At 44.3% G+C, this 12,112-nt stretch overlaps 1 protein-coding gene across 2 annotated transcripts in view; it reads right to left on the minus strand.

Moving 5' to 3' along the window:
- Window positions 1–11,337, minus strand: part of MAP3K21 (mitogen-activated protein kinase kinase kinase 21) — a 54,580-nt gene extending 43,243 nt beyond the window's left edge. For both annotated transcript variants that reach the window (XM_005539759.5, XM_015440272.4), the window contains exon 1: window positions 10,225–11,337. In XM_005539759.5, the coding sequence (XP_005539816.3) occupies window positions 10,225–11,041 (817 nt within the window). In that variant the 5' untranslated portion in view covers window positions 11,042–11,337. The remainder of the gene's footprint in view (window positions 1–10,224) is intronic.
- Window positions 11,338–12,112: the final 775 nt, after the last annotated feature.

The following is a 12,112-nucleotide window of genomic DNA, read 5'->3' on the forward strand; positions in this document are numbered from 1 at the left end:
GACCACAGCTCTCCTCTGTTCAAAACTCTCTTGTGTCATAGTAAAAGTCAAAGACCCTGTAGGCCCCGAGGACTGCATAGTCTGAGGGATCCCTGCTTCTCCCTCATGTCCTGCTGTTCTGCCCACCTTCACTTTTCTCCCAGCACACTGGCCTCCTGTTTTAGAAATCTTGCAATTTCTGTTCCCTGTAACAAGCATGTTCTTTCCCAGATGACCCACTTCCTCACTTACTTAGATTCTACTGAAAATCCATCTTTTCTGCAAGACTTGGCTTAGACACGCAATCTTTGACTGCTTAACCCAACATTTCCATCCTTCTTTGCAACTTTAATTTTTATACTGAGCACCTACCACTCTGCAAGATACCACACATTTTATTATTTATTTTGCTTAATGTCTGTCTCAATCACTAGAATGCAAGATCCTTAAGGGAGGAATTTGTGTCTGCTTTGTTCACTACTCAATACCAAGCGCCTAGGAGAGCTCTGTACATAGTATATGATCAACAGGTAACTATTGTATAAATGAATGAGCTAGCATACTGAATACAAGAAGAAAGGCTTCTGTAAAGAAAAAACAGATGTGGTAAGCTAAAACAGAACTTCACATTGCTCGTATACTGAAATAAAATCCATCTTTCATGGGACAAGCCTTTTCATGGACACATAGTATACACAGTTTTAATGAGAAAATCACTTACATTTCATTGTATGTAAAGTCTAGCTCTAAATTTCTATCATGTTAGCATTTTAATAGTCAAGGTACATAATAAAGCAAACTGAGGCAAAAATCTTCCATAATATTCTACATTAAGATATTAGTAAGAACGTAACATGTTTAATACAACCGATGCATTATTTACAGAAAACCTGAAACAAAATAAACCACTTAAAATCACGTGAAGCCAGATCTTCAGAAGTAATAATTCAAACATCCTATATGCCATCAAGATACTTTCCAAAATGGAATATGATTTGCTCTTTTTCCAATAGCTTAAAAAATGCACAAACCAGTAATGAACCCTGGTAGTGAAACAGTTACAAGAGCAATTTAATACTTTATGCCTTCACCTTGACCCAACTTATCAACCCAAGTCACAAGCAGGCCTGCCAAAGTGTACAGATCTCAGCGCACCTGCAGGGAACAAGGCTCTGAACTGTTTCCTCATACTGCAGGCTGCCTGGAATCACCCAAGTTAGCCAAATTAAAAAGACTCTCATCTCCAACTAAAATGAACAAATACCTGATTAAGCGACACCTGATTTTGCAGAATGAATAAAAATAATAATGTTATTAGGCTGCAAAGAGTTGTAGAAAATGTTTAGGTATCAATGAGTTCACATACACACATTAGGAAATATTTAAAGCATAAATATTTTAAATGTAAAACACTTTGAAGTGTTTCTAAGTAAAACATTAAAATGAATATAGTCGACAGCTTGCATTTACATTTTGTCTTACAGTTTACCAAATTCTGTGACATTTATGAGGAATTGGCAAACTAGAGCCCACAGGCTAAATCCAGCACAATGCCTCTTTTGTAAATAAAGTTTTATTGGAACACTGCCACACTCATTTGTTTACATATTGTCAAGGATGTTTTTGGCTACAACAGCAGAATTACATAGTTGCAAACAGAGACCATATGGCCTGCAAAATCAAAAAGATTTACTATCTGGCCCTATACAGGAGAAATTTGCCAACCCCAGACTTACACTATCTCACTTAATCGTCACGTCACCCTATTCAGAAAGCTAGTGGAGTCAGACAGAGCTCAAACCTTCTACCACAACAACACTATTTGTCCTCAAATGTGAAAAGAACAAATGCTCTGAGATGTACCTTTTCTCAGAGTCATAACAGCAGAATATATCAGGCATACTGTCACCTGGCTCCTGCTACGACTCACCATACACTTATCAGCAGACAGTTACTTGATTTGGATATAGTCTATAGCCAATGGAAGAATTTCTATATCAACCCAGATAACATATAAGAAGGAATCCACAAATCTGGTCCTCAGAACTGCAGCTTTCAAACTTTACTCTATATCTGAATCATCTGGAATCGTCAAAGAAAAATTATTGTCTCATCAGAAAGTAACATAGATTAATGGATGCCTAAGGGTTAAATCTATGTTAAAGCAAATTAGTAAAATGTTAATTGTAGAATCTAGGCAGTGGGATTATAAGTGAAATAATTTTTGTAAGTGAATAATTTTAAGGGAATTATTTTATTTATTTATTTATTTATTTATTGACAGCATCTGGCTCTATCACCCAGGCTGGAGTACAACGGCACGATTTCAGCTCACTGCAACCTCCACCTCCTCAGTTCAAGCAGTTCTCCTGCTTAGCCTCCCAAGTAGCTGAGATTACAGGCATCCACCACCACATCTGGCTAATTTCTGTATTTTTAGTAGAGACAGGGTTTCACCATGTCGGCCAGGCTGGTCTCGAACTCCTGACCTCAAGTGATCCACCCACCTCAGCCTCTCAAAGTACTGGAATTACAGTGTGAACCACTGTACCCAGCCTTAAGTAAAATTTTAATTTTCACTTAAAATGATTTCGGTTCTATATATTCCAAGATTTTCAAAATAAAATATTAGGGAAAAAAAATGCATTGCTTATTCCTAAGGTTCACTGAAGCAGAATATCCCAAAATGAGACAGAACATGTGATTTTTGAAAAGTTCTCAGGGAGATTCTGATGCCACAATAGGTGTGGGAACTACTGCTAAAGAGTGTCAGTCTGTATCAACAGAACTAATCATTTAGCCTATAGGTTCTCAAAGTATGGTCTAGGGATCCCCAGGGTTCCCTAAGATGGCAACAGTGTGACTGCAGAAGCAGATATGAACATCCGTCTGTCTTCTCTCACAGTCTGGCATGAAAGTGAACTCCACAAGTGCAAAGAAATGCCACCATCCTCATTAAATTTGTTTTGGAAAATATGGGAGTTTTCCCATTACAAATGCCATGTTAAGATGTAATGGAGTCTACGTTATATTCATATTATTAAACATTTTTAAAATGTATCATTTTAAATTTCTAATATGATAAATATCAATTGATATAAAGCAAAGCTCTTTGGGAGTCCTGAAAGCAAATATACGAGAACTGTTAATCCAGGCAATATACAGAGACAATAAAACACAAGTTCCAGGATCAGAGGTCCCAGATTCAATTCTTAGTTCTACCCTTTGATGGGCTGAATGACTTTGATCAAGTCAACTAATCATTGAGTTCAGTTTTTTTTTTTTAACCTGTAAGTTGGGGATAATTAGAGTGTCACCTCAAAAGGTTGTAGTGACAAATAAATGAGGATAAATTGTGAGTAGTGCTCAGCATCTAGTATGCCCTAAATAAATGTTGACAACTAATCTTGTTACTATTAGGTTGGTGCACAGGTAATTGTGGTTTTTGCAATGATTAATACTATCATTTAGTTAAAAGCACTCAACATGAAGCAATATTTGGAGAAGATGAATTTTAAAAACTAAATTTACATAGCCTAGCAGTCAACTGTACAAATTTAAGTTTCAGGCTCCAAAATAAAGCCATCACAGCTCTCCCAGGTCCCCCACAAAACCTTCTGCCTGTTAAAATTCCTTCATTGGGGTGCTTTTACTTTTCGGGAGCCCTGGTTTACCTCAGAGGGTTTGGGGAGCCTCAGAGGGTTTGGGGACAGTCATTAACATTTGGAGTTAAGATCATCGGCCTGACATGGTAAAGCTAGAGAATATTTTCTAATTTTGGAGGGAGTTAGAAATCAGAGAGAAAATGTGGTCTAAATTAATTCAGTAAACAAACTGCGATGCTAAAAAGTAGGCTTGGATTGTAAATGATAAACGATGTGGTCAAACCAATGTCTAAGTAAATTATTTTAGTTTTTATTATTGCCATTCTGACAATCTATGATAGTACAGTCATAAAGCAAATGACACCAAGCTTATGTTTCTCTGTCTGTAGATTTGTCTTCTCGCAGCAGACCATACTACACTACTCCTCAATAACCATCAATGGCTCTCCCTTGTCTCTTAAATAGTCCATACATCTTAGCATGGCATCCATGACACTCATTGCCTGACCACATGCTAAATGCCTGTTTCCTTCCCCCACAAAAAACCCTTTCTCCACTTTTCATTCTAGTTACACTTAACGACTCATTGTTCCCTGAAAAAGCCATATGTTTTCATGCCAGTATTTACCTAATTGCCTCTAATGGGTTAGGAAACATTAAACAGATTTTTCCTACAGGACTTCTGACAAATCTCCCAAGAAACGAATACAGTATCAGAAATCAAGACAATCAGGCTCAATGAAGTTATATAACTTGCTCAAGGTCACACAGCTAGTAAATGAGGATACTGATATTCAAATCCAGATCTGACTGATTTTAAAGGCAATGCTAGATAGAGCCAGAGGTGGTGGCTCTTACATGTAATCCCAGCACTTTGGGAGGCTGAGGAGGAAGGATGATGGCTTGAGTCCAGGAGTTTGAGACCAGCCTGGGCTACATAGCAAGACTTTTTATTACCAAAAAAAAAAAAAAAAAAAAAAAAAGCCAATGCTCTTTCCCTTAGCTGCACTATTCTGGTAAGTTTAGCACTTAAATGCTAGTGTGAGAAAGCAGGGCTTACAAATGACCTTCTTAAATGGGTAGAGTAGATAAAATACTTTCCTGTCTCCTTTACCCTGCTTTGATATACTTGCCAATGATTACAAAACTGATCAAATATGGATAGTTTGCATAATTCAGAACTAACTAGCTATACCCCTCACAACTACAAAAAATAAGGCATTGCCTATTTTTTAAAACATTTTAAAATTTGTAGTCCAGGGTGTCACTATGTTCCCCAAACTGGTCTCGAACTCCTGGGCTCAAGCAATCCTCCCACCTTGGCCTCCCAAAGTGCCAGGATTATAGATAGGTATGAGCCACCACACCTGGCCAGCTACTTACTTTTTAATATGCAAGCATGAAAATGATGGGGGAAGATGTGGTGACTCTTCTGTGATTGCTATTCTTCTAAAAGTCTAACCTTTTGCTAACTTTGTTTCAAAAGCAGATATAGATCTCAGTTACGATTGGGACATCCGGACTGACTTCTCTGTGCCTCCTGGAACAGGAAGCAGCTATAGCATGAAGCTACGTGTCCTGAGTATAACAACAGAAGAGAGAAGGGGACTTATGTCTTATAACTGATAATAGTGAAATTAATAGCTTCCCCAAATCACCCTGATGAGCTATTTAAACATCTTACTTGGAGATTACATTTTCTCAGATAGTTCTTTTATTTACACAGTACTAATGAAAAAAAGCTAAAGCAAAATTTATATTCCTTTTGCAGTTTGTCATAGTAAGAGCTCCAAATGGCATTTCATAATAAATACAACTATTGTAGATGTAGTTGTAGTTGTAAATAATACTGTAGATAGATAATAATTATTCCCGAAAGACTAAAAACATTGAGATAATAAATACTTAATCATTGAAATAAAAAGTATAAAAGTAAGTAGCTACCATAATTTGTGGCTCAGTTCCCCATGGAAAGCTTATTTCCTCTCAAGAAAAAAGAAAATAGAACACAATAAGCAATATCACAAAAGAAAAAGGAAACCATAAATGATGCCACATAATCTTTTTTTTTTTTTTTTTTTTTTGAGACAGAGTCTCACTCTGTCGCCCAGGCTGGCGTGCAGTGGTGTGGTCTCGGCTCACTGCAACCTCCGCCTTCTGGGTTCAAGCAATTCTCTGCCTCAGCCTCCCAAGTAGCTGGGATTACAGGCACCTGCCACCACACCCGGCTAACTTTTTGTATTTTAGGTAGAGACGGGGTTTCACCATCTTGGCCAGGCTGGTCTCGAACTCCTGACCTCGTGATCCACCCGCCTCGGCTCGTGAATGATGCCACACAATCCTATTTCAATCCTGCACTTCTGCAGTTTTTGTTTAAAACTCTTAAATGAAATTCTAATATTTCAAACCATCCTTAGTAATTCTTATATTGCAGATTTTATCTTCACTGCCCCCTGGGAACCTCTCTGCAAAATACTCCCCTTGCTACCACTCTGGGCAGAGTCGGTGCCCCTCTCATACAGACAACCTTGAAAGCCATCACTTGAGCCCGCTGCAGTCCCTTCTCCACAGAGGCCAGTACCGTCACTCAGAGTGAAACCTCCATGTGCACAGCAGAGGGAGGCCTGCCAGGCCCGCCCCACGCGTGCCTTTCCTCACCAGCCTTCTCCTCACACCTCCAATACTGAAGGCTCATTTTTGCTTCCTCTTTCCTTTGCCTGGGTCTTTGCTTGACTAGTTCGTGGCCCCTCCTCGGAGTGCCTTGCCTGGAGAGCCACTGTGTGAAACAGCACCCCCATCCTCCACGCTACCACTCTCCACCCCTTACCATGCTTAATTTTCTTGACGGCACTTACTAATCTATTTGTGATTACGTGACTGCCATCTATCTTCCCCATTAGACTAAGCTCTATGATGGCAGATTTGTTGTCATTGATGTCTGGCTTGCCATGTGTTCCTGAGGCCCAGAAGTGACTGGCACAGGGTGGGCATTCCAAAAGTGTTAAATGAGTTCCAGCTCTCCACAATGTTTTTCTCTTCTGCAAATGCATATAACACCGATGATTTTCACAGTAACCTGAAGTTGCTTTCTATTGTTCTCTGGGGAATGCATATAGGTAGACTTATAAAAAGTATTTTCCACTTATTTTGCATCTAGGAGGGAGTTACAGGGCCTAGTATTTATTTAAAACATAAATGATGCTTAAAGCTTGCTAACTTGGCACAACTTTCAATCTGTTGCTACCTGTTAGAAAAAGGACAAAGTTGTTTATATCATTCACAACATATCAGCTATTATCTAGACATACATATTCCCCCACAAGATATGATAAAACTTAAGAAGATCTACTAGAAAAGATAAAAGAAAATCTGTCAAGAATAACATATTCTCCAGACAAATTTAAAAGTTTGTTTAAAACAGTGATTTCCGGCCTGGCCCGGTGGCTCACGCCTGTAATCCCAGCACTTTGGGAGACGGAGGTGGGCGGATCACGAGGTCAGGAGATCGAGACCATCCTGGCTAACACAGTGAAACCCCATCTCTACTAAAAAAAAAATACAAAAAACTAGCCGGGCGTGGTGGCAGGCGCCTGTTGTCCTAGCTACTCGGGAGGCTGAGCCAGGAGAATGGCGTGAACCTGGGAGACGAAGCTTGCAGTGAGCAGAGACTGTGCCACTGTACTCCAGCCTGGGCGACAGAGCAAGACTCCGTCTCAAAAAAAAAAAAAAAAAAAAAAGTGATTTCCACTGAATTTGGCTCCAAGTAGTCTTCTATTAGCTCTTTGGTACATGAGTACACTTTGGAGTGAAAATGAAATTCAATATTGATTTTTAAAACCTTGTTTACGTTATCACTAACTCACTACCACCATTAGCAAATATCCAATAAAGTCAAACAAAACATGCTGAAATTGAGTATCTGTTATACTCAAAAGTCATATAACTTTTATATGACTTTTTTTTGTATGACTTGTTTTTATATAAACAAGAAGTTAGAGCTTCATATACAGCAGAGAATGTCAACTCTGCATTTATTCATTGAACAAATAAAATCAGACATTCAGGATAAAGACCATGTGTGAAGTACCATGGTTTGCACATTCTAGACCCTAGTCACACTTTTCACTTTATAGTAATTGAATAACTATGATAATGGTCATATTGTAACAAATACTTGGCCAGGCTAGTGACTAGCTAATTAAGTCTTTTATAAGAGTGCAACAATTTAAAGCAAAGGGAATCTTGCCTGACAATTATAGAAATTAAAATACTCCACGAAGTTTGGCAATTTATTCTGAGACTGAAAAGTCTTTCAAAAACTAAGTAGCAGCATGTAATCACCTTCAAATTATGTAATATCTACTGAATATACAGTAGTCTATACTCCACTATACAAGTTTTTCTGGTGTCAGTAAAGACTGTTTGGCCATAGTTATTGTTCCAGGGTCATGTTAGTTCTTTTTACCATTTAATAATATTAGGAGTTCTTTAAACATTTATCTTTTATAGAACTTTATAAAAATTTACTATTTGCATTAATTGCTATGGATTGTTGTTTGATCCATAAATCCTATGGATTGTTAATCCATAGGAATGGATCAACATTTTTTAAAACATGCTTTAAAAACACTAGCAAACATTCTCTACCCTGTGTTGTGTGAACTTCGAAAAGTATTGCAACCAAACAAAACTAAGTACAATGTAAAAGTTAAAGGGCCTATGCCCTTTAACTTTTTAGCCTAAGGACCAGTACCACCCAAGTGTTTGTTTGTGTTGATGATTTGGATACATTTGTAAAATGTTGAGTTCTGTGTTGTTACAGAGTTGCTGCAACTACCAAGAGGCAGGGGAAGGAATGAATGGTGCTGTTGATGTCCTTAAAATACCTGGTTCTGCAGAAAACTCCCAGCAGTCACAGGCTTTCAGGACACCACTGGAAAGAGGGCGTATGGGACACGTGGACAAGTCACCCATTCTATGGCAGCACCTGGTCAGACATTTCTTTTATTGAAAAAAATTACATTATTGAAAGAAAAGTGTATTTTAGGAAATTGCACTCTGTTTTTACTATAACATAGTTCAAAAGCAAGCAATGCTATAGTCCTTCACGTGGTCTGTCAAAGTACTAAGAATACACCACTACCACTACCACTACCACTAATAACATATTTTGTTAGACTTTGCTCTCATCGCCTAAGCAGATGCAATCTAAGTTATAGAGAGACTTGGGGGGAAGGAGGATCATGAAATAATGCCTAATGCTTATGCTTAGCTATAATATTCCAATTATTTACAATTCCCAGCGAAAATGCTACGTTAGTAATTTTCAAGTAAATTTCTTCTTGTCACTCTTCTTTAGGGACAATGTTTTCACTTGAGCTAGCTCCTGTCCTAGCAGGTTTCACAGGATTGAAAGACTCCAGCTATTGTAGGCCAATGCCAGTTCTGGCTGCATCCTTAAACCTTTCAAGGGATTTCATCTCATTCTAAGAATATGAAGTGATCTTCAATATTAAAGAACCAACATCAAACAGCTATTCTATAAGGTTCTTTTATACAGCAAAGTTTCATAGGATTTGCATTTAAGTCATTTGTCAGTTCTTTACTGACATCTGGAAAATCCACCCTGATTTATAAATAAAATCAATGACACTGGCCAGGTCTTCAGGGTTTCAAGTACCTGTGCAAGGACAATGCACTTGTTATTAACCCAAAAGTGTATTACGGTGCACACCATGCCTCTCGTCTGGAGAAAAGAAGTCATTGAACCAATAACAAAATCATATTTCACGTAGAGATACTTTTTTTTTTTTTTTTTTTGAGACAGAGTCTCACTCTATCTCCTAGGCTGGAGTGCAATGGCGCGATCTTGGCTCACTGCCACTTCCGCCTCCCGGGTTCAAGTGATTCTCATGCCTCAGCCTCCCAAGTAGCTGGGATTACAGGCGACTGCCACTACGCTGGGCTAATTTTTGTACTTTTAGTAGAGAAAGGGTTTCGCCATGTTGGCCAGGCTGGTCTCAAACTCCTGACCTCAGGTGATTTGCCCGCCTTGGCCTCCCAAAGTGCTGGGATTACAGGTATGAGCCACGCGCCCGGTCCATAGAGAGACATTTGAATGAAAAAAGTCTTTGGAAAAGGTAAGAGACATAAAGTCATATTTTGGATAGGCAAACAGCAACCTCAATACAGCACTTGTAAAGTTGACGTCCCCGAGTGCATTCGAGGACTTTGACGAAGGCCACTGGGCGAGGACCGTCATGGGTTCCATATAATCTGCAGAAGGCCTCGGTTTGCAAAGTCCTACCCAGATGAATCACCTCTGGTATTGAAAGGCCTGACTGCCCCCTGAGGTTTCTAGTAGATCCAGGTATTTTACAAATGTTTCATCTACAAGCAAGTCTGGTCTGAGCTTCTATAAAAAGCACCCAAAGGCAAGTCAAGGTTAAGCGTGTCACCAGCCCCAAAGCAAATAACCAAGGACTAGCTGGACCTCCAAGCCCTGAAGGCCTGGACATGAGCTGCTGCTGGCGCCCTAAGGCTGACTCCCGCCTCTTTCCATCTGGTACTATGTCCTGTGGAGCCCGCCCTAGGCTGGCACGAAGGTAGTCTTCCCCCACCTCCCCCTAGCCCCACTTACTGTTGCTGGACTTGAGGTCCCGGTGCAGGATGGGCACGAAGGCCTCTTCGTGCAGGTAAAGCATGCCCCGCGCTATCTGCACGGCCCAGTTGACCAGCACGTGCGGAGGGATGCGGCGCGCGCGGTGGGGGCCGGGCGCGCGCGGGTCCGGGGCGGCGTTGGCAGCGGCCAGGGCACGGTTGAGCGCTCCGCCGCGGGCGAACTCCAGCACCAGGCAGAGGTGCGGCTGCTGCAGGCACACGCCGCGCAGCTCGATGATGTTTGGGTGCCGCAGCATGGCGAAGAGCCGAGCCTCGCGCCGCACGCTCTCGGCTGCCGCCGCAGCGTCCTGCTCCGGGTCCCGGCGCGCCGCCTTCACCGCCACCTCTTGGCCCTGCCAGGTGGCGCGGTACACCTGCCCGAAGCCCCCCGCGCCGATGAGCTCCTTCAGCTCCAGCCGCTCGAAGGCGACGTGCACCGGGGAGCTGGGCCGCGGGGGCGGCGGCGCAGGCGGCGGCGCGGGGCTGGCTGCCGGGCGGCAGGGAGCCACGTAGTTGGCGGGGAAGATGCCGAGGCGCCGCTGCACCTGGCCTGCCCACCAGCCCTCGTCGCCCGACACGGCGGCGTCCTGCGACAGCACCTCCACCAGCTGGCCGCGCCGCAGGCTCAGCTCGTCCTCGCCGCGAGCCTCGTAGTCATAGAGAGCGGCCCACAGCCCCGCGCCAGCCGAGGCCGAGCCTCCCGAGGAGGTGGACGACGAGGACGCTGAGCCGCCTGGGGCTCCCCGGGCCGAGGACACCGGGGTGTCGGCCGCGCACTCTGCGCCCGGCAAAGCCATGGGGGTAGCAGTGCGGGGAAGGCGGAGCGGGAGGCTGGGCTCAGCCTCCCGGGCGGCCCCGGGCGCGCATCGTCCGGCGGGGTGGCAGTCGGCGCCGGGGGAAGGCGAGGGGGAAGGAATCGCGATCGGTGACGGCAGCGATCACGGGCTTGCTGCCCAAAGGGCCCGGCCTCGGCCCGCGCTCCTGCCCAGCCGCCTCTCCTTCCGCAGAGGTCCTCGCAGCCGCAGGCGATGTCCCACCATGGTCGTGCCCAGGGCCTGCGGCCCGCCCGCCGCGCGCTCCTTAGCCCGATCCCAGGACGCCCCACCCTACCCTAGCCGCGCCAGGGCCGCCCCGCCCCCTCTGGGTCCATTCCGCGCTGCCCCCCTCCCGGGCCCGCCCCCTAGGCCTGTCCCCAGGGCCTTCCCGCCCCTCCCCCAGCCGCCCCGCCCTCTCCAGGTTCATTCCGCCCTCCTTGACCCGTCCCGGGCGCTCAGTCTGCGCCCGCCCTATGGGCCCGCCTTCCTGGGTTCGCCCCACCTTTCCCCACCAACTGCACCAGCCCGCCCCGCCCTCGCCAGGTTCACTTCCCTTTTCTGTGCCAGTCCCCAGAGCCTCGTCCCGCCCCTGGCGCCCGGGCCCGTCCCCCACCACCTTGGGCGAGTCCCGCCCCCTGGGCCTGCCTGGCTGGTCCCGCTCCGCCCCCGCCGCAGGTGCCCCGGAGCAATGGTGAGCCGCGCCCACGTGGCCTGGGAGGCGGGGTCGGCCGTCATCCGCTATACATTTTCGGGAGAGTTTAAATTAAGCCAAAGTAAGACTGAGGGAGTGGACGCTTCTCCAAGAAGCGGTGGGAGAGGGTCGAGAAGATGTGGGGCTTTAGGGTGTGGCGGGGAGAGGGAGAGTTGCAGTTCTGGGAGAGTGACAGGGAATCTCAGAACGGGCTGCAGAAGAAATTGTAGCGCAGTGCCAGATCTGGGCCAGTGCGTGTGGCAAGTCACCAAGCTAAGCGCGTTTGAGCCACCGTGCATCTCAGAACTGACTAGGTTACAGATTGCAGCGCAGAGTGACCCCTGGTCAGTATAGTCCCAGAA

Source organism: Macaca fascicularis, chromosome 1 (assembly GCF_037993035.2).
Source record: "Macaca fascicularis isolate 582-1 chromosome 1, T2T-MFA8v1.1".
In the NCBI taxonomy this organism is placed as follows: Eukaryota; Metazoa; Chordata; class Mammalia; order Primates; family Cercopithecidae; genus Macaca; species Macaca fascicularis.